At 35.5% G+C, this 23170-nt stretch overlaps 1 protein-coding gene across 3 annotated transcripts; it reads right to left on the reverse strand.

Annotated features, from left to right (window-relative positions):
• Nucleotides 1–819: 819 nt before the first annotated feature.
• lad1 (ladinin) lies at nt 820–20775 on the reverse strand. 3 transcript variants are annotated; one of them, XM_067372034.1, is made up of 14 exons: nt 20545–20768; nt 19476–19601; nt 17584–17884; nt 12482–12549; nt 12160–12328; nt 10529–10615; nt 10186–10229; nt 6654–6696; nt 6493–6536; nt 6319–6385; nt 5715–5843; nt 5515–5607; nt 1709–1807; nt 820–1589 (listed from the first exon to the last, which is right to left on the reverse strand). In XM_067372034.1, exons 1-13 carry the CDS (start codon nt 20580–20582, stop codon nt 1736–1738), a joined length of 1281 nt encoding a protein of 426 aa, XP_067228135.1. In that variant the 5' UTR covers nt 20583–20768; the 3' UTR covers nt 820–1589; nt 1709–1735. The 3 variants fall into 3 exon arrangements, with proteins under 3 accessions (XP_067228135.1, XP_067228136.1, XP_067228137.1); XM_067372035.1 differs by lacking the exon at nt 5515–5607 and having other exon boundaries at nt 20545–20775; XM_067372036.1 differs by lacking the exon at nt 20545–20768 and having other exon boundaries at nt 19480–19601.
• Nucleotides 20776–23170: the final 2395 nt, after the last annotated feature.

Here is a 23170-nt window from a genome sequence, read left to right on the forward strand (position 1 = left end):
ATAATAACAACAATAATAATTATGCAATTATTATTACCATTAATGTTAATAATGATAAAATATAAAAATATATTTCTAATTTTTACAAAGTCAGATCCTCTCAGGCCTGTGTAACCACCTGCTCTAAGTGGGACTTGAACCCTGGTCTGCCGGCATAAGAGTCGGGCATTCTAACAAGGAGGCTAAAGACTGCAGTCTCTAGAGCGCCTATTGAGATCAGGGGAGTGAAGTTGACGTGCACAGCTCTTACCAGCCTACGTCCGTTACGCTCAATCCCCTAAACCTCACTCTCACCCGGGTCACGGCACCAATATAACCCCTCCTGTTTGAACCGCCCACTCTAAGCGGGACTCGAACCCTGGTCTGCAGGCATGAGAATCGGGCACTTTAACAAGGAGGCTAAAGACCGCAGTCTCTAGAGCGCCTATTGAGATCAGGAGAGCGAGGTTTACACGCACAGCTCTTACAGGCCTACGTCCGTTACGCATAACCTGATTTTGCTGAGTTCGCTGGGTCAGATTTGAGGGTCAAGTTTACAGATTGTCAAGTTTAGGCTTAAAATCATGAATTCAGTGTTATTCATCTATCATTTTCCTCTGAATGTTGGTGTAACTTATGGGTAGGGTTAGGTTTAGGGGTAGGAATAGGGTTAAGACAAAATTTTCAGACTAGAATGTTGTTCCAGGATCAGCAAAATATGTTGACCCAGGAACGCATCTAACTCAGCAATATTAGGACGTGCGTCCATTACACCTGCATCATTTAAGCATTATTATTCATCATTCAATTGCAAATATTTCCTATAGCATGACATTACTGAAAACACAAGTCAGCATAACCACTGGTATAAAAATTTTATTAATCTACAGGATAACCCTTCTGGGCAGAAAAGATAATTACATGACAGGTCTTTCAGTTTTTCCCAAAGAAAAAAGAAAAAGGAAACGCAGGCTTTGGTTGAGCTGGAATGAATTGAAGTCAGTTAGCAAAGGGCTTGATAGAACACATTTTGCCATTCAGTCATTAAATTACATTTCTTTATTGTGACTTAATTGTCTGGCAAGTTGAAACAACAGCAGCCAGAGCATAGATCAGCTTCAGCGTGTGATTTTCTAGCTTCATTAAACATGAATCATCAAGCTCATTTCATTGAGGTTCATTGAAACAGACATTCATGATATTACAGTTGTACCTTGGACTGTTATGTGTTATGGCTGAGTTTAGGGGTCAGAGATTATAACTCTTTCTCCTAATAACTTTATCGACAGCGCGCAAATCAAGTAAAAAGGGGAGAGGCATGTCTGGCATGAACGCAAAGAGACAGTATGGTCATATTCTTGCGATGTTCAATTGCTGTGTTTTACCTATAAAGACACTGTAATACAGTCTTAGTTGCATTCCACAATCCATCAGTACACACATTCTCAACAATAAAACCAATTACGTAAGCCTTGAATTTACCCAAATAATGTACTATGCCTTAAAATTGCTGAGGAATTAACCAATGTAAAGAAGCAGAAGGAAAAGGAGTTTAGGGACAATCCTTGGTACTGACTGTCTGAAAGAGTCGATCATGCTTCCTCCAAAATCTGCAGACACAAATTATCAAATGAATCTCATGAAACATACAATGCAGAAAAAAATAATAATGAAAACAGTGATGATCACAATTATCCTTCCATATGTTTATTTAGAGACAAGCAATCACCTGACTTTGCCATTATCCATGAGAATATCACTTGTGGTCCTGATCTTCTCCTCTTTCAAACAAACTTTTCTTAATGGAGATGTCCACATGTCTCAGATCCTGAGCAAGAACAAGTAACAAAAATATCAGGATATATTATTAGTGAGTTATGGGAGAAACCAGTATTCCATATTTTAAGCTTGTAACTTATTCAGTCAAGTCAAGTTTTCAGCATTAAAAAGTTGAAACATCAGTGTGGCAGAACAAGCCATCTGTGCCATAGTCTTAGTCTGCAATCTGATTGCAGAGTCACTTCAAAATAAAAATATGAAATTATATTTTGCATAAAAAAAAAATTAAACCTTAGGACTATTAAGATTTTTGCAACATTATTTTCATGACTATACTGTACATAATTGCAATCATTCTTAATGTTCTTAAAAATAGGCTTCTTTTTCTTTTCTTTGTGAAAAATCTAGTTGACTACAACAGAGAGAACTACAGTAAATACTGTTTTAAATGCAGCACGTTCTTCACCTGAACTTACTGTTTACAATAGATCTTTTTGGTTGATGAAAAAGGTTATTTGAGGATATGAGGAGGTCTTGTGTCGTCATAATGATATGCCATACATTATGGCTCAAACTTTCATAGTCATTTCATAGGTGCAAATTACTCCACATTCATAAGATGCATGACACATATTTGTGTGATGACTAACAAGGTCAAATGAGGGAACCAAATTGGCTCAGTGCAAAGTGTAATACTGCCACCAAGCCAAAGCCTGGAGAAGAGCAGTGTTCAGTGAACTAGTGTAGAAAATGAACCTTCCAGGATATCATAAATCATAGGAAAAAAATGAAAATCAAAAAAAAAAAAAAAAAAAAAAAAAATTCAGTGTGTGTGTATATACAGCTATGGAAAAAAATAAGAGACCACTTAACATTGATTTCTGAACTTGGAGTGGTCTCTTAATTTTTTCCATATATATATATATATATATATATATATATATATACTGATCAGCCATAACATTATGACCACCTTCCTAATATTGTGTTGGTCCCTCTTTTGCTGCCAAAATAGCCCTGACCCATCGAGGCATGGGCTCCTCTAGACCCCTGAAGGTGTGCTGTGGTATCTGGCACCAAGATGTTAGCAGCAGATCCTTTAAGTCCTGTAAGTTGTGAGATGGGGCCTCCATGGATCATTTGTTCAGCACACCCCACAGATGCTTGAATGAATTGAGATCTGGGGAATTTGGAGGCAAAGTCAACACCTCAAACTTGTTGTTGTGCTCCTCAAACCATTCTTGAACCATTTTTTATTTGTGGCAGGATGCATTATCCTGCTAAAAAAAGGCCACAGCCACCACGGAATACCGTTTCCATGAAAGGGTGTAGATGGTCTGCAACAATGCTTAGGTAGGTGGTACATGTCAAAGTAACATCCACATGGATGGCAGGACCCAAGGTTTCCCAGCAGAATATTGCCAAAGTATCACACTGCCTCCGCTGGCTTGCCTTCTTCCCATAGTGCATCCTGGTGCCATGTGTTCCCCAGGTAAGTGACGCACACGCACCCAGCAATCCATGTGATGTAAAAGAAAACATGATTCATTAGACCAGGCCACCTTCTTCCATTGCTCCGTGGTCCAGTTCTGATGCTCACATCCCCACTGTTGGTGCTTTCGGCGGTGGACAGGGGTCAGCATGGGCACCCTGACTGGTCTGCGGCTATGCAACCCCATATGCACAGCCCCGAAGCACTGTGTATTCTGTCACCTTTCTATCAGAACCAGCATTAACTTCTTGAGCAATTTGAGCTACAGTAGCTCATCGGTTGGATCGGCCGCCCATGACCCTGTCGCCAGGTCACCACTGACCTTAGATACTGACCACTGCAGACCGGGAACACCCCACAAGAGCTGCAGTTTTGGAGATGCTCTGATGGTCATTTAACCATCACAATTTGGCCCTTGTCAAACTCGCTCAAATCGCTTGCCCATTTTTCCTGCTTCTAACACATCAACTTTTAGGACAAAATGTTTCTAAATTAGATTAATCACATACAAAATACGAGTTTGAGTTTACATAATATATGTGTGAGTAGTGTGTGTAATTAATATGTATATATAAATACACACAAATGCCAAATTCTAAACCTCCATCTGAATGCCAAAGCAGAAATCCAGACTCAACACTTTTCCAGTCTTCTATTGTCCAGTTGGGTTAGTTGGTGACCCGTGTGATTTGTAGCCTCAGTTTGCTGTTCTCAGCTGACAGGAGTGTCACTGGTGTGTCTTCTGCTGCTGGAGCTCATCTGCTTCAAGGTTAGACGTGTTGTCCATTCGGAGATGCTCTTCTGCAGACCTTGGTTGTAACGAGTGCTTATTTGAGTTACTGTTGTCTTTCTATCAGCTGAACAGTCTGGTCATTCTCCTCTGACCTCTGGCATCAACAAGGCATTTTCTCCCACAGAACTGATGCTCACTGGATATTTTCTCTTTTTCGGACCATTCTCTGTAAACCCTACCCAACCCTATACTCAGACCATCCCATCTCACACCAACAATCATGCCACATTCAAAGTCACTTTTCCTCTAGAGGTGTGGGAAAAAATTGGTTCACATATGAATTGCGATTCTATCTTCTACTGATTCACATTGATTCACAAATTTCAAAAATCAATTTTCTAAAGTTAGAGTGTTATTAATCACAAAAAAGCCGCGAAAAATGACTTAATGCTCGCACTGACGGACACACACTCTAATTCAGTTCTCTTTCACAGCTTACTGCACTTGCATGGTCAAATACACACACAATTATGTCACAATGCATATCGTGTGGAGTTTTCACGTAAACACAGTCTGTTATGTCCTTCGCAAACGTCAACAGTTGGAGAAAAGCGGATGTGTAACAGTATATTAGATCCATGCATTCATTCCTAAAGGGACAGCAGCCTCATAAACTGTTGCCATCTGTTTCATTAATGTTAATATTAAAAATCACTCACTGTATCAATTTTTATTTAATTCATACAGTGAAGACTATACAGTGTTTTGTTTTTACATTTGATCTTTCAATTTCTGTAGTATTTCTTACTATATGTTAAATAAACCTAGGCTTCTGTACCTGAACAATTTAACGTTTATTTAATTTGTATATTTTTTCTGTTGTATTTGTCCTATTGTTTGTAATTTGCTTCTTTTTCCTATTTTTAATGTTTTAATGTTTTTTTTTTTCTCTAAAACATTCCACTGCAGTCAAATAGGAAGTAACACAAAACAGTAGAATCAAATCTACGCATATATCGAATCAAATTTGATTTAAAATCTAGAATCGATTTTTAATCAAATCATGACCTCAAGAATTGATTTGAATCGAATCGTGAGGTACACAAAGATTCCCACCCCTACTTTCTTTTCCATTCTGATGCTCAGTTTGAACTTCAGCAGATTGTCTACATGCCTAAACACATTGAGTTGCTGCCATGTGATTGGCCGATTAGATATTTGTGTTAACAAGCAGTTGAACAGGTGTGCCTAATAAAGGGAGGATCATGTGACTCTGAAGACTGGAGTAATGATGCTGAAAATTCAGATTTGATCACAGGAATAAATTACATTTTAAAATATATTCAAATAGAAAACAGTTAAATTGTAATAATATATTTCTTAATATTACTGTTTGTTTTTTTTTACTGTATTTTTGATCCAATAAATGCAGCTGTGGTAAGCATAAGAGACTTAATCTCAATTAATCTTGTAATGCTGTTCAGCTTAAACGAAATTTCAGCACATTTCTCCTACATAATGCAGCAGTTACCGAAGGACTATGAGATGATGACACGGTAAATGTTTCCTTCTGAACCCAGCGATTAATTCGATCAGAGATTCCTGAAGAAAAAGTGCGAAATTCCTGAAACAGAGTTAATAACATTAACAAATGATTGAATGATCCGTTAAGATGAGCTTAAATAAGTCTAAAAATAAAGCTTTTTTTCCTGACACTAAAATGGTCATCACCTGTTTGGAGAACACATGGCTTTTCTCTGATCCCTCCTGTTCTTTCTCAAACAGCTCCCTCTTCCTTGACACCTCATCCGCTAAAAACACAGTCTTAAGAATTGCTGGGGATTTGGATACTTCCCATTTCTGAAAGTTGGAAAGAACAACACAATCCATTCCTTATGCATTCATCAATACCTGACACTGTTCACAAAAAGGGCCTGAAACTTTTTCAACAACTGGTCAATGAAATGATGTGCTTAACATTTTATTATAAATTTTATTTCAACTTAATATTATATTATCTCTTTTCCCCCATTTATTTATTAATTGCAACCATATTAGCAACATTTGGGACATGCCTAGATACAGTTAAAAACCCTGTGATTTTTAGAAATAAATTAAATGGATAAATAGGTTAAATCTATCAAATTTTAAGACATTTTAAAATAGCAACTTTGCTTTCAATGTTCATCAAAAACATCTAATATTTCTCACAACAACAACAACAACAAGAAAACATTTGTACAATTTACATTCTTTAAAAAAAAAAATGGGACAAAGTGTGTAAAAGTGGCAACTTTTTTTGTAATTTCAGATGAGTCTGTGATGAGATCCAGACCTGTGAGGCTTGAGCCAGACGTTCCATCTTCTCCTGAATGGAGCGAGATGATAATCTTTGTCGGGAGCTTTTGAAACAGCACAGACGGCATTTAATTCAACACACCCTCATTTTACTGCTGCTAAAACAGAGATTAATAGCTCACTATAAATGCAGTAACACAGACATACTCACTTTCTCTGAAACGGGGTCTGCTGTTCCTCCTCCTGGTTGGAGTTCTGTGGGCCAGAATATCCAGAATAAGCTTCATCGGTATGGGATTGAGTCTGGACTGAAGTGGTATTTGTGTGACTATATACTGTAGTTTACTTTAAATCTGTATTTGATAGCTTTACCTTATTGGATTCAAAGGTCTTCGCTGATATCCGCACACTGGCACTGTGGATCAGATTGGATGTTAATAGAAGTGAAGTCAGCGCAGATTTTTTGCAGCCTAATTATTGTATATAAATATTGAAATAAGCAATGCCATTATGTAAAAAAAAACAAAAAAACAATGAGCAACAATTCTACAACATTTATTCATATCCTTTAATGTTTATTTATACATATACTAATACATTTTTAATACACATTGTACATGTTTGCATTGGTTAATACATTGGGCCCTAAAAATCTAAGCGTATGGTCTGAAAGTGCATGTGGCATGTCAGTTAGGTCATGTCTGGATTCTCTTTTGCTAGCGACGGAAAAAAAATGGTCTAAAAGGGTTGTACCTAGTCTCTTAATGAGTCATGGTTGTGTTTTGGGCATAGCATGCAATAAACCAATCAGAGTCTCATCTCCCAATCCCTTTAAAAGCCAGTTGCGAGCGCCATGGTGGATTCGCTATTTACATGGAGGAATTTGCAAGCGGAAAGACTGAATGCTTCTCCAGAGAGGAATCCTTTTATTTTAATATTTGGCATGCTTGTGTGCTGCAGAGTCTAGACGTTGTTCACCTGCCTATAGGTGCATATTACTAAAGCACCCTTTAAATAACAAAATAAATATATAAATAAAAAATACTGCGTCATTGACTTTACACCAGATTTTTCTTGGTCAATGGCGCAGTCTATTTCAGTTGCCTCAAAATAGCAACATGCCAACAATGCACCTGAACCAGACCAGTATGCCCATGGGTGAACAGATGGGCACGAGTGCATTTGCTGTTTAAACAACGTGGGCGATGGATGTGAAAATGATAACTGCGTCGGGCTAAATCTAGCAAAAAACACTGGCGTCACATTGCTCCGGGTGTATAGGGCCTGTTGTCTGCAAACACCAGCTTTAATAAATTATGCAAAACATAAGATGCTGTGCTACTTTATAATATCTAATCAGCATGAACCAATGTTGGTCACACTTTAGTTTAGTGTCCAATTCTCACTATTAACTAACTAGTAACTATGACTTTTGCCTCAATAAACTCCTAATTACTGCTTATTAATAGTTAGTAAGGTAGTTGTTAAGTTTAGGTATTGGGTAGGATTAAGCGATGTAGAATATAGTCATGCAGAATAAGGCATTAATTTAGAAGTGCTAATAAACAGCCAACATCCTATATGCATACTAATTAACAACTATAGTTAACAGTGAGAATAGGACCCTAAAAATAAAGTGTTACCCAAATGTTAACATATAGAACTTATTTTAAAAAGCTACCATGTTCAGAAAGTAAACATATTTTCTGAGTCATTACTTGTACATAAAATTCAGAATTTAAATGATTAAAGATGTACAGTATTAAACTTTTTTGTGTTAAAAGTTTACAAAAATTATATAATGAGAATATACAACATAAATCCACAATATACAACATTTTCTTCTCTTATCCTGAATCATTATGGCACACTTATAATAAGTGTTTATATTCTGGACTATTTCAGACCAGACTGGTAGGACTCAAATAATTTACAGTAATATTGTGAAATATTATTACAATTTAAAATAACTGTGTACTATTTAAATATATTTGACAAAGTAATTTATTCCTGTGATGCAAAGCTGAATTTTCAGCATCGTTACTCCAGTCTTCAGTGTCACATGATCCTTCAGAAATCATTCTAATATGCTGATTTGCTGCTCAATAAACATTTGTGATTATTTTCAATGTTGAAAACAGTTGTGTACCTTTTTTTTTTTTTCAGGATTCCTTAATGAATAGAAAGTTCAAAAGAACAGCATTTATCTGAAATACAAAGCTTCTGTAGCATTATACACTACCGTTCAAAAGTTTGGGGTCAGTACGAATTTTTATTTAAAATTTTTTGGATACTTTTTTTAATACTTTTAATACTTTTATTCAGCAATGATGCATTAAATCAATCAAAAGTGGCAGTAAAGACATTTATAATGTTACAAAAGATTAGATTTCAGATAAACACTGTTCTTTTGAACTTTCTATTCATCAAATAATCCTGAAAATAATATTGTACACAAATATTTTGTACAATGGTACACATTAAATGTTTCTTGAGCAGCAGATCAGCATATTAGAAAGATTTCTGAAGGATCATGTGACACTGAAGACTGGAGTAATGATGCTGAAAATTCAGCTTTGCATCACAGGAATAAATTACTTTGTCAAATATATTCAAATAGAAAACTTTTTTTTTTAAATTGTAATAATAATTCACAATATTACTGTTTTTACTGTATTTTTAATTAAATAAATATAGCCTTGGTGAGCAGACGAAACTTCTTTTAAAAACATTAAAAATCTTAGTGGTTCCAAACTTTTGGACTGTACTGTATATATGGAGTTAGCATCTTCTCCAAATATAAACAGAAACTTGTGAAGTGGAAAGTGACATAAATGTATTTCATCCAAAACCTACTGTAATTGCCTAAGGTGACAGTTTGATTAAAATTAACCTTTTTTTTTTATTATTATTTTATTTTATTTTTTACCAACATCTGTACATTTATATATTTGTTTGGTCAAAGTAAATCTTCATACCATTAAATTAATTAGTTTGTTGCATATAAACAATAGGAGCATGCATGTCTCTCAAAAAATGATAAAAGACTAGATGTTTCCAAACTTTTGACAGGCACTGTACATGAATACATTTTCATTTATTTACAATTAAGTGCAATTACATTCAGTTCACACTTAAGTATATTCTTATGTCCTGTTTTTTTTTTTTTTACTGTGTAAATCATGGTACAAATTTGTATTCTAGTCAGTTACTTAAAATTTGTAGCAATACCCTTTGAAAAAAAAAAGTGTTCTTATTATGAAAATATGACATACTTCAATGCAAATTAAATGTAAAGTTGTGGACACTTAATTGTATGTATATTGCAATTAAATGAAAATGTATTATATTTACAATGTATGTTAAATGCACCTAGCTGAATTTTAGAGGGTTTCATATGTTTATATCTTTATATGTAAATTCATAATTATATTGTCTTTAAATTGTGGTTAAAGTTACTGCTAAATGTACTGACAAGAATGTATGGTAAACTAAAATATACATTAATGACATTTATTTTGAAACTTGAATATCATATTTTTAAACATATTTGTAATTATACATTTGTAATGATTAAGTTGCAGTTTAATATTAAAATGTATTTTCTTTGACATTATTACAAATTGCACTTTTTATAAGTGTACTTATAAGTCTTAAGAAAATAGTCATATGAGTGACCTTTTATTTAATTAATATACAGTATCTCAAATTTTAACAGTATATTTAAAAAAAAAAACTTTTCTTGCAGATAATACATTAGTTTTTTTAAATATACTGTTAAAATTTGAGATACTGTACACTACAAGTGCAAGGAAAATACTTAAAAAAAATAAGTTAAAGTCGCATGCACATTTCAGTCTCTCTCTGTGTGTGTGTGTGTGTGTGTGTGTGTGATGATGAGTACCTTCTCTGTAACGGCATGTTTTCTTCTTCCTTCTTCTTCATCATCTGAAACAGATTATGACAGTGAGGCACAAAGCAGTACAGTCCCGTCTGCTCTATGTTGAGTCAGTCAAATATTTAACAAATGAGTCCTCACAGCACATGGCATAAATAATGAAAAGCGTATGAATGTCCTCACTGTATTTAAGTATATGACGCAGCATTGAAGGTTATTATTGACACAAGAAAATTTGACAGGCTTGCTGTACTGTCCATATTCAAATGTTGACACTGTCTTGTGTAATATATTGACTCTCATGTTTATATAGCTCTTATGTATGTATATAGTAAAATGAGAGCTTTACCCTGAAGGACACCGTTCTGGAGCTCTGCCGTGTGAACGCAGGTTTCGCAGCTGGTTCGAAATTGCTCGGTGACCCATTTTCGTGTCTCTGTGCATACATGCAAACAAAATAAGGCAGGAAGGGGAATAGTAAGAGAATGCATGATGTTTTCCAAATTATCCAGTCATCCAAATTATTTTGGAGTTAATTCAGTTGTAGAATGTGGTTGTAACCCCTGTAAATAACATAAGTCTGTTTACAGAATTGGATTAAGGGGTCAAGAGGAATGACAACTCAGTGTCCTTTTGAAACAGAAGTACATTTACATTTATTCATTTTGCAGATGCTTTTATCCAAAGCGACTTACAAGTAAAGAATACAACAAGCGATTCATTGTGAAGAGGCAAATAGACACAAGAAGTGTGAACAATACAAGTTTCAGACATTATGCTAGAATAGAGAGGGATATGTCATTTGAGCATAACTTTTAAAATGAGTTCTTATTACAGAAATAATATACTTTAAAAGAACATACTGAATGTAATGTTTACAGAAATGTAATTACATGTTACTTACAATTAAATGAAAATGATTTTTTTTTTTAATTTATGTTAAATGTAATTATTACTTAATAGTGCTTTTTTACCCACATTGTAAAAAAATACTTTCATGATTTATCACAACATTTTTTTTTTTTTTTTGGTCAAATCAACTTATATAATTAATGTAGTTCAGATAACATAATATTTTGAGTTTCTGTTGATTAAATCAGTTGCCTTCATTGTATTAACTCAAACATTTTAAGACTTACTTTTTTTAAGTTAAACCAACAATTATTTTTTTTTATAGTGCACTTAAGTACATCTGTATATGTAATTTCATACATAATTTCATTTATACTTCTGTGTTCTATTTTTCTTCTAAAATATATGTTAATGTCATATTTAAATATATTTGTAGTTGCACATTTGTAATAAAATTGAAATTTAGTACATTTAAAATATATTTACTTTAAATGTAATATTGAAGAACACACTACAGTTAAAATTATAATCAAGTACTTTAGTATGTTAGTCAACACATCAAAATAAGTGCACTTCTTTAAAGCATGCCAAAATATTAAAACAATGATTCAAAATGTACTTAAAAGTAAATAATTACAAAGTGCACTTTTATAAAAGTATACTTAAGTAATGAAAGTGAACTCTCTTTAAATGCACTTAAGTTGCCTTTCATTTCATTAATATTATATCTGCAAGTTCAGTTTTTTTTTTAAATATTCATTTAAAATTTCAGATACACTTTAAGTGCACATTCAGTACAATAAAGTGCACTTCGTTTTCACAAGGGTAAGTATGTTGCCACGTTGATCCCCTTGAACATTCATATCATATCTGTGAAAATCCTCCTTGCCTTTCAACTATTAGAGTAAATATCATAGCGTCAGTGTTCCTCTAGAGGGAGCCCTGATATCATTCTACTTCAGATGTACTATGGTAATGCTATGCAATTCTTTGAAGATCCATATAAATGCCATTGGTATCATGGTATGACCATCATTGTACTAAGGTATGATCATAGTACTTATTGTAGGGAAACTATCCTGTAAACAAAACAGCTGTTCTCTTTGTGGGACTATGTGTCTGTCTCACCGCTGTGTCTCCATTTGACGTGGGGCTCATAGAGCCGGAGTGGGCGGGGCTGTGCTGAGGCTCCGCCCCTGGAGACTGAGGGGGCGGAGACCTGGGGCTCAGAGGAGAAACCAGTCTGCTGGTTGCTGGGGGTGAAGAGGGACTCTTATCAAAGGAGATGGAGAGAGAGCTGATCAAAGAGAACAACAGTATGATAATTTGAGCAGTGCTTTCATTATCAGCAGAACTACAAACAGATCAATGTCTGACAGAAATGATAAAAGAGCTGAGTCCAACCAACATCTCGCTCTAATTCAAATATGTATACTAGGAATGTAAGTACCTCACAAACTTCCGGGATGCTTTTGAGTTTGCTGATGTTGAATCTTGGTTCGTGTCTCCATTTTCTTGCTAAAAAAAGACAAAAAAAATCTTTTGAGTTGAATGCCACTGAAAATGAATGGGCAGTATGATACGATGGTTGAATTGTGTTAATATTGTGTCGCTATACCATGATAGATGTATGTCAGTGTGCAGGATTGCTTTGTGTTAGGAATGTGTCAAGATGGAGAAGAATTTGTTTTAAGTGGTGTTGTTAGGTACACAAACTTTAGTTTGCAGTTATTGTGCAGCATCACATTATTTGCCTCATTAGGCAAGTTTATAACTTATGTGTAATCTTACACATGTTGCCAGGTGTTTGTTTTTAACCTGGCTGTTATGTAACAGGAAGTTGTTTTTGCACTAGTTGCCATTTGTGTCATTGGATCAATGTGATGTTATCTTTTGAATTGCGTCCATCAAATTGAAAACAGAAATTATTAAGTAACCTTTGTTTGTACAGTTGTACAGTTTATTGATTGGATTATGAAAACATGGGCATGATTACAAGGTTGTTTGATGTATAAACCACTTTTACAGTAAATTTCCAACAAAAACTGTATTCTGATATTTACACTGCTGTTCAAAAAGTTTGGGGTAAGATTGGTAAGATTTTTTTTAAGTCTCTTCTGCTCGCCAAAAAAATCAGTCAAAACAGTAATATTGTGAAATAATATTACAATTCAAAATAATTGTTTCCTATTGTAATATATTTTAAAATTTAATGTATTCCCGTGATCAAAGCTGAATTTTCAGCATCTTTACTCCAGTCTTCAGTGTCACATGATCCTTCAGAAATCACTCGAATATGCTGATTTGCTGCTTAAGAAGCATTTAATATTATTATCAATGGTGAAAACAGTTGTGCTGCTTTATAATTTTGTGGTAACCATCTATTTGTGTACTGTGAAATAAGCCTTTAGACATGCCGCCAACCTTAAATTTGAAATGTGAAGTTAATAGACAACCAATTTCTGAGAAAATCTCTTAGTTTCTCTAGGAAATCCTTAGTTTGAATTTAAATTCAAGCACATTTGACAATTGAGATCTTTACAACTATTAGTTGACATACTGTTGACATGGTTGTTTTTGTGTAGATGCTGCTAACATTGCTTCATACTAACATAAGAAGATTTGAATTCAAGCTAGGATTCCTAATTCACAGTGAGAGACAGATTTCATTAAAAGGAACCCCTTTTAATTGAAACTTCAATAGTCCTTCAGCATTGCTGTGCATATTATTACCGGATACTGGCCGAGAACTCATGTTTTTAAACATTTCACAGAATTGACAGCACACTTCAGAAGTGGGTCAAATGACTTCATGTTCTCTCATGTCTTGAGGTGTGTAAGGGAAACTGGGCCTCCCGCAGCTCTTTCTGTTAATCCTGTAGATGATTAATTACACACTCTACAGGTGGTAACGAGAGACAACTTCAAAGCCAGTGGATGACCTCTGACACCTAGCCACATGATGAAACCTGTCAGATTTACACTGCGTGGAAGCGACAATTTACAGACTCTTGAGTGGACAACAGAAATAAGGGAATTTTATTATTAATCCATTGCAAAATAAGTTCATTTGAACTTTTCTGTGAATGACAATCATAATGAAACACTGCTGTCACGTTGACGTTGACATCAGCTCGATACAACATGACAATTTCATTGCCACTGGCCTACTATATATAGAACCTAATGGGTAATGCTATAATGTCCTTTGCAACATTAATATTCTCCTGCTGTGAGAACTGAAGCATAACCCTGTAAAAACAAGATCCCAGGTCAGGTTGCGGCCTTTGCAAAGAATATGCCATGCCAAAGCATACAACACTTTATGGTTTATTTGTTGGTTTATTTAAAGAAGTTATTCCTAATTGCTGCTAATGGCAAAGTATTTGTTCTACTAAGAAAACGCCAAACCGTGCCAAGCCCAATAGTACAACCTCATACAGTAAGTGTTGATTTAAAACGCTCTCTGGCCATTGAGTCCAGTAGAGTCTGATGTTAAAAGGTTAGTTCACCCAAATATTAAAGTTCTAAAGTATTAATTACTCACTCTCATGTTGTTCCAAACCTGTATGACTTTGGTTAATCTTCAATACAAATTAAGGTATTTTAAATGAAACCTGAGAGTTTTTTTGTCCCTGCATTGAAAGTCCAGGTAACCAAAAGTTAGAAGATCCAAAAAGGTCATAAAGGCATTGTAAAAATAATTAATTGAGTGGTTTAATTGAGTCTTGTGAAGAGATTTGTTCACCCAAAAATGAAAATTCTGTCATTAATTACTCACCCTCATGTCGTTCCAAACCTGTATGACTTTCTTTCATCTTCGTAACACAAATGAAGATCTTTTTGATAAAATCTGAGCGCTTTCTGTCCCTCCATTGACAGTCTATGCAACTACCACTTTCAAGCTCTAGATAGATTACATTAGAGGAACACTCCACTTTTTTTGAAAATAGGCTCATTTTCCAACGCCCCTAAAATGAAACAGTTGAGTTTTACCGTTTTCGAATCCATTCAGCCGATCTCCGGGTCTGGCGGTACCACTTTTAGCATAGCTTAGCATAGTTAATTGAATCTGATTAGACCGTTAGCATCTCACTCAAAAATAACCAAAGAGTTTCAATATTTTTCCTATTTAAAACTTGACTCTTCTGTAGTTATATTGTGTACTAAGACCGACGGAAAATGAAAAGTTGCGAATTTCTAGGCCGATCAAAAAAAGTTGTTCCTTTAAGGGTTTGGAATGACATGAAGGTGAGTAATTAATGACAGAATTTTCATTTTTGGGTGATCTAACCCTTTAACTCTTTCTCTGCCATTGACAGAATTTTCCAGCAATCCATGTTTTTCACTGTTATACAGTAGGGGGCACTATTTCACATCTTCTGAAAGAATACAGCATCATCAGATCCAAAAAGAAGCAGAAACAAAAACAGAAGCATTGCTTACACACATGTAAGCTAACACAATCATCAAACATTCAACAGCATATAAATCAAAACTGCCTAATGTTACTGAATGAAATGTCGACTGAGTAAGAGGTACAGGACTTTGAGCTTTGAAGCTTTGAGGGTGTTGATGGACTCGATCTAATCCATCTATTTTGATTAGCGTTCTGAATCTGATCCGAACAAAGTCTTTGATAAAAACACAATTTTCTCAGCTTTTTGTTCAAAAATGTTGCTTTTTTATGAAACTTATAGACATTCAAGTGTTGATAAAAACATAATGCCAGAAGCTCTTTTTTTAAGCAGAGGCTTTGTTCTTTCTTTTGATATATTGCATTTTTTTTGTTCATTTTGTTTCTTTGAAGAGGCAGGATTCCTACAATCATGGAAAACCTGGATATATAAGGTAGCCTAAGTTTAAAAGTGTGATTTCACTTCAGAAGTGTGAGTTCTAGACCTGAAAAAGTCATAGCAATTATTAAAACCCTAGAACTTATGTTCTAAAATATTTGATCAGGTAGAAATGCTAATTTTTTTTTTCAAGTTGTATGCGCACATCCAAACAGCACATCAGCAGGTGCTCGATCAAAAGAAAACTGAGCTGAAATGCGAAAGAAGCCTAAATTTCAATGTTTTGACCACAAGTGGTCAACATTTTCATGATGATATTTGCTTGTTTTCTTTGCCTAAGACCGCTTGTGGTTGAAAAGTTTTTAAACTTCTTTGGGAGCAGAAAAAAAATATATATATATTTTTAAAATCCATATCCAGTAAATCATGCTCAACTGAAAAAGTCATGTAAATTCATTGGTTTAAAACAGTGGGAACCTTGAAGAACATCCAGCTCTTAAAATGTCTGGAATTCTGAAGTTTAATTCACAGAAGTGTCTGGCTTTCCAATACTGTTGTCGACAGTGGGGGACCTTAGAATCAAAAAGGTTGAGAATCACTTCTCTAGTGTCCATTGGCCAAGTAGGCACAGCTATTGGTTGATGACGATATACTGGTCTATCATAGTATGAAGCTGCCTTAAAGGTGCCCTAGATTGTTTTTTTACAAGATGTAATATAAGTCTAAGGTGTCTCCTGAATGTGTCTGTGAAGTTTCAGCTCAAAATACCCCATACATTTTTTTTAATTCATTTTTTTTTAACTGCCTATTTTGGGGCATCATTAACTATACACTGATTTTTTCAGCATGGCTCCTTTAAGAGATGCGTTCCCTCTGCCCCACGAGCTCTCGACTATACATTGCATAAACAAAGTTTACACAGCTAATATAACCCTCAAATGGATCTTTACAAGATGTTCGTCATGCATGCTGTATGCATGCTTCGAATTATGTGAGTAAAGTATTTATTTTGATGTTTACATTTGATTCTGTGTGAGTTTGAGGCTATGCTCTGTGGCTAACATCTAATTTTACACTGTTGGAGAGATTTATAAAGAATGAAGTTGTGTTTATGAATTATACAGACTGCACGTGTTTAAAAATGAAAATATCAACGACTCTCTTGTCTCCATGAATACAGTAAGAAACGATGGTAACTTTAACCACATTTAACAGTACTAGCAACATGCTAATGAAACATTTAGAAAGACAATTTACAAATATCACTAAAAATATCATGATATCATGGATCATGTCAGTTATTATTGCTCCATCTGCTATTTTTCGCTGTTGTTCTTGCTTGCTTACCTTGTCTGTGCACAGATCCAGACTGCCTTTCCTTGTCTAATGCGTCAAATGGGCTGGCATTATGCAAATATTGGGGTCATACATATTAATGATCCCGACTGTTACGTAACAGTCGGTGTTATGTTGAGATCCGAGTGTTTTCCGGAAGTCTTTTAAACAAATAAGATTTATATAAGAAGGAGGAAACAATGGAGTTTGAAACTCACTGTATGTCTTTTCCATGTACTGAACTCTTGTTATTCAACTATGCCGAGGTAAATTCAAATTCTGATTCTAGGGCACCTTTAAAATGCTGTCCAAGTAGGCAGCTCAATAGGTTTTGGAACAGTGTTCTGTTCCAAAGCTGAACATCCTCTAAAAGCATCACATGACTGTAAAAGAACTACATTGAGAACTACCGTTTTCCTACCTTCTCTTGTGTCTCTGTGTCTCTGGAGTTGGTGGGAGATTCTGGTGACATGAGGGTCTCCACAAAGTGCTGAATGCTCTTGTGGAGTTCCTCGTCCTGCTCTTCCCCCAGCAGCTCCACATGGGGCTCGGCATCCAGGCTGCCCCCCTCCACTTCATTTTTATTCTTCCTCAGCGTTTCAACATGCCTCATCCTCCGGCGTTCATCACGGACTCGCAACATCTCCACAAAGTCCATCTGCAGCTGGGCCAGACCGCCACCGGAGTCGCCACTGTCGCCATCATCGGCAGGCTCGCTGACACTGGAAACATTATAGCATGTGTTTATATAATGTTATGTTTGCTTTTTCAAATTTATTTTCATGCATTCATACTAGGTTTAAGGGGACATATCATAAAAATCTGACTTTTTCTGTGTTTACGTGCTATAATCAGGTCACCGGTGCATCTACCAGCCCAGAAAACGTGAAAAAGGACAACCCAACTTTGTTTTGGTAAGCCTTTCTCTGCAAGCATGTGAAAAATCAAACCACTCAGATTTCGCTCCCCTAGTCATGTAGGAAGGGGATCTTATAATATTACCGCCCCTTAATCTGCACATTTCCACCCACGGCGCCGCCATTTTGTTTTAGCAGGCCAAAATGGTGGACCAGTTCTAAGGCCATGGCAAAAGTTTGAGCAAAGCATGCTAACTGTTCTGTCGTTGGATAGTCTGCAAGTTGACCCTGGCAAGCTCGATTGCTAAAAAAGGAGCGTTTCTGTCCGAGCGATATTTTGGAAAAAATGTTAGACCATTCACAGCATTTGATAGCAATCATAAACGTTTGCCTGGTGTGTATGACTCTGTCTGACAAACAGACACATTATGTATAGTGTGTGTCCATAAGGGTTTTTGCACTACATTTCAACATGACGGTACATGCTAGTCGATGAGTTGAATCAACTCCACAGCAGCTACATAAATATATCCACTAACCACTCAGAAACGTCCAGTTTCATTCTAAAAGTTGTAACTTCTTCCTGAGTCTCTCCATCAGTATCCGACTCCGGTTTGAATAATGTAAGGCTGAACACCGTTACTGACAATCCTCATTTTTGCTGCGTGAGATTCTCCAGCTTTGTTGTTGTTAAGTGAATCACGAGCTGTTAAAGCTCCGCCCTCTTCTGGAAAGGGGGCCGGGAGCAGCAGCTCATTTGCATTTAAAGAGACACACAAAAAAACAGCGTGTTTTTGCTCACACCCAAATAGGGGCAAATTTGGCAAGCTATAATAAATTATCTGTGGGGACACATTCTGGGGACACCAGAGACTTATATTACATCTTGTGAAAAGGGACATAATACGTCCCCTTTAAGACCCTTTCACAAGGAGATGCAGACTTTTTTTAGACAGAGTAGACAGCACTTTTAAATTTTCATGATCTTTTTTCCATACAATCCTTCCTGTTCCCCTCTATGGGGGCCGGAATTCTACTGTCTTTGTACTTTGATAGATTCATCACCCTTTTAAGCCACTGGGACACATTCTGGTACATGAGACTGTACTTGTAAACTTGTTTCTCAGACAAGACTCTTTTCTTCATAAACATGGGCAGTGTTCATGTATGGTATTATAAGACCAAATTACATCAATACATGTAGATTCTATTCATGTTCACTTTTATGATACCATAAACCTTTATCTAAACCTGTTCATCCTTATGTTCTGTGAGGTCAATTGCTCCATGCAAATATTCAACATAAAATTTGCATTTAGTTCGATATATATCACTGAGTCTTATCAATTTAAAGCTGATTACAGTTCAAGTTGAAGTAGAAAGCATAAATAGACTATTAAAGTTGCCTAAAGTTGTGGTTGTGGTGTAGTTTTTGTCGTTTTTATTGTTCTCGCACCTACTGGTTTGTGGTTTGGTCTCTTCTGTGGGACTTTCATCCGTGTCTTCTGTAGACTCCCTGGTCTTCCTCCTCTTCTCTCTCTCCACCTCTTCCTCATCCTCCATCGTCCACTGTCGAGCCAGCCTGAAGATCAACACGGCACATGTTTCAAATGCATTGATATTTATAATATTACAACACTAACCATTCAGACTTTCCCTACATATATAAACATACATGATTTTTGACATTCCACTTTTCTGTGACCATTTATGCTGATAATAGACAGACAGACAGATAGAACTTTAGCTACAGCCATTTTTAATTTTTATGAAAAAGAAAAAAAAAGCATTTGATTGAAACTTTTCATCTGACTTATTTAAACTCTCTGGCAAACTGAAAGAAATGGCGATGACATTCTGAGCTACTGACTACTGAAATTCATCCCGTCAGTCTGTATGAAAGTATGAGAAGATGCATTACGATCAAAGGTCTCGATGATATATCCCAGAGGTGGACTATTGTATTTCAATTTGAAAACAGTGTTTCATTGTGCAATAACAGGTTTTTCAAGCTTTGTTTTGGTTAAAGGATACTCACTGCCTTAAGTCTGAAAGCATGGCATTACTTTCCATATGAGTGCATTACACTAACTGTCAAAATAATCTCAACCTCCATCACAAACTTCAACTGCGCATCCAGTCCAGACTTAATTACTTTCAGTTTTTATTTTAGTCGTAAAATTGTCATCCAACATACACATGACTTAATACATATCAAGATTATTGTAAATGTCCATATTTAATTGGAAGTGGTGCTGTAGGTGCTGTATTTGTCTAAAGGGAAACTCGTTGTGTTTATTATTTTACTAATACTAAGTTTTGGTTGGTTTTTCAGTATATTTTTATTCTTAAAAATTAAAAAAACTAGTAAACAATTGCATCACAGTGGTAGTTCTGATAGTTGTGAATTATTAAATATCCACAGTAGCCTATGAACACACACGCTTCTGCAACCTGTCAGAAACCGTAAAACCATTAACCAGACCAAACAAAATAAAGCTAAATGTATATTTAAATCTACTTACGTTGACAGAGCAGACCAGTTTTTCCGGCTAATAGACATAATTTTTGTTTCTTTTATTGAACTCGATAGGAGAGAGGTGTATGAAGCCCTGCGCTCTTCTGTCTGAGTGCCACCTTTACCCCGCACCTTCACGAGAGCCGCGTCACATGACCACCTTCATCACCTCCCGCCGAGCGTTCATCATACATGTTCACTGTTAATACACTTTTATTCAATCGCTTCCGTGTTTTCATCAACTCTGGGATCATGTTTAAGTCATTGAGCAGCTCTACAGAGTGTGTGGACGACGGGGGAACACTACACGACAATCACAACGCAAGGACGCTCGCTTTATCATTAACAAGCTGTAAACACCAAGCGACAAAACTATAGTTTTATAGTAACTTCAGAAAGAAACTGTTTTAGTGAAATGTAAAAAGCTATAAGCCAGTAAAATAGGCTAAATGGACAAAAATATAACTATCGAAAAAAAAATCGAATTATTAAATTATTTTATATTATATATATTATATTATATTATATTATATTATATTATATTATATTATATTATATTATATTATATTATATTATATTATATTATAATTATCTGCCTTAAATATTTTAGAATATTTTAAAATACATAAAACATCATTAATAATGATTAATATCTACTATATCAATAACATTACACATTCCATAAAACATTACAGAAATTATTTATCCGTTCACATTTTTTATTTTTATTTTTTATTTTTTAATTCATGTACCTTGTAATCTTTAATCAAAATAACTTCCCTCCCTCTTACAGCATCTCTTCTCTTCTCTGTTGATATGTTTGCTGGCGCGAGGGCGGGGCAACCTGTCAATCACATGTAATCCACCAATAGCAAACCACGACCATTCAATCAATTCCACATGGGCAAAATCAAATCCCGCGCTACATTTATTCTTGTTCGAGAAGCTGTTTCAATTGGATTATGTCACAAAATGGAAGAAAAGACAATCGCGACTTCTGTTTCATGCCAACATTACCACATATAAGAGACTCAACAAAACAAGAATATTCCTGTTATTACAATCATTAAAGGATTAGTTCACTTTCAAATAAAATTTTCCCGATAATTTAGTCACCCCCATGCCATCCAAGATGTTCATGTTTTTCTTTTGTCAGTCGAAAAGAAATTAAGGTTTTTGATGAAAACATTCCAGGATTATTCTCCTTATAGTGGACTTCAGTAGCCTCCAGATGGTTGAAGGTCAAAATTACAGTTCCAGTGCAGCTTCAAAGGGCTTTAAACGATATGGAATAAGGGTCTTATATAGCAAAACGATCGTCCATTTCCTAAAAAAAATACAACTGTATATGCTTTATAAACACAAATTATCGCCTTGCACGTGCTTCCACTTTCCGTATTCTTCAAAAAGCTTACGCTGTATGTCCTACACCTTCCCTATTCCACTTACGAAATGAACGTGGTACCAGTTCCATTTTTTTCCATAAGTAGAATAGGGAAGGTGTAGGACAAGGCTATCATTTGTGTTTACAAAGCCTATACAGTTGTATTTTTATCGAAAATGACCAATCATTTCGCTAGATGAGACCTTTATTCCTCGTCTGGTATCGTTTAAAGCCCTTTGAAGTTGCACTGAAACTGTCATTTTGGCCTTCAACCATCTGGAGGCCATTGAAGTCCACTATAAGGAGAATAATCCTGGAATGTTTTCATCAAAAACCTTAATTTGTTTTCGACTGAAGAAAGAAAGACATGAACATCTTGGATGACATTGGGGTGAGTAAATTAGCAGGAAATTTTTATTTGAAATCTTTTAATGACTGATCTTTTAATGACATCACTTCCAGATGTATGTTGACATTTCCAGTGCTTGTAATGGGAGCACTTTGCTTTGTCGACTCAGTCTTGAAGCAATCTAGCTTTGTTGCATTGCATCAGGTAGTAGAAATGTTGTTTTCAAAAGGATGTTGCAATTCGAAACATCTTACATGTTTCAATGCACTGAAGAATACAGCATTTAAAGTGAAGCCAAGCATATAGGACATTTTATGTCAGTTATTCACAGTGGAATTAACTCTACAGTTCAGAAAGCATTGAAACTCTGGGCTGGAGGTGTTTGCTTTATTCCCTGTGCCACACCTATAAGAGAGCTGCTGTACTTTGACCAGAGCAATATGAAAGCCATTGTAGACTATCCAGTATAATAAGGGTTTGGTCATAAAGGAAATAAAAGGAATCTTCACTGGAATGTCAAATCCAGTGACATGTTTCCGCTGTATTGTTTAATTTACAATTGCCTCTATATTCACTCATGCTAGCAGAGAAAAAGAAAAAAAAACATTCCACATAAGGAACGTCACAATGAACTTCAACAGTTAAACGTTAAATAAGTACAGCTAGCACCGGTGGCCTGAACACCCCACCCAATGCCAACACAGGGAAGACAGCGATATCCACTATGCAAATAAGGGTTGGAGTCCAGTGTCTTCAGATGACAGCCTCCACAGTTAACGCTTCACTTCCTTATCTCATCATCTCTGCATGATCCTATGGCCTATTCAATAGCAATTTAAACATTTGCATCAAATTAGACTAAGCAAAGAAACACAACACATCTGGTTAATTTTTCAGGCA

This window comes from Chanodichthys erythropterus, chromosome 20 (genome assembly GCF_024489055.1).
Source record: "Chanodichthys erythropterus isolate Z2021 chromosome 20, ASM2448905v1, whole genome shotgun sequence".
Lineage (NCBI taxonomy): Eukaryota > Metazoa > Chordata > Actinopteri > Cypriniformes > Xenocyprididae > Chanodichthys > Chanodichthys erythropterus.

Bases quoted from the DNA above. Each gene is read 5' to 3' on its own strand.
- lad1 (XM_067372034.1), bottom strand. From the start codon at position 20,582: ATGTCTATTAGCCGGAAAAACTGGTCTGCTCTGTCAAC. The intron at 12,329-12,481 runs GTACTTACATTC...CTCTTTGATCAG, and splicing joins GCATCCCGGAAGTTTGTGAG to CTCTCTCTCCATCTCCTTTG. The intron at 6,697-10,185 runs GTACTCATCATC...TCTGATCCACAG, and splicing joins AACATGCCGTTACAGAGAAG to TGCCAGTGTGCGGATATCAG.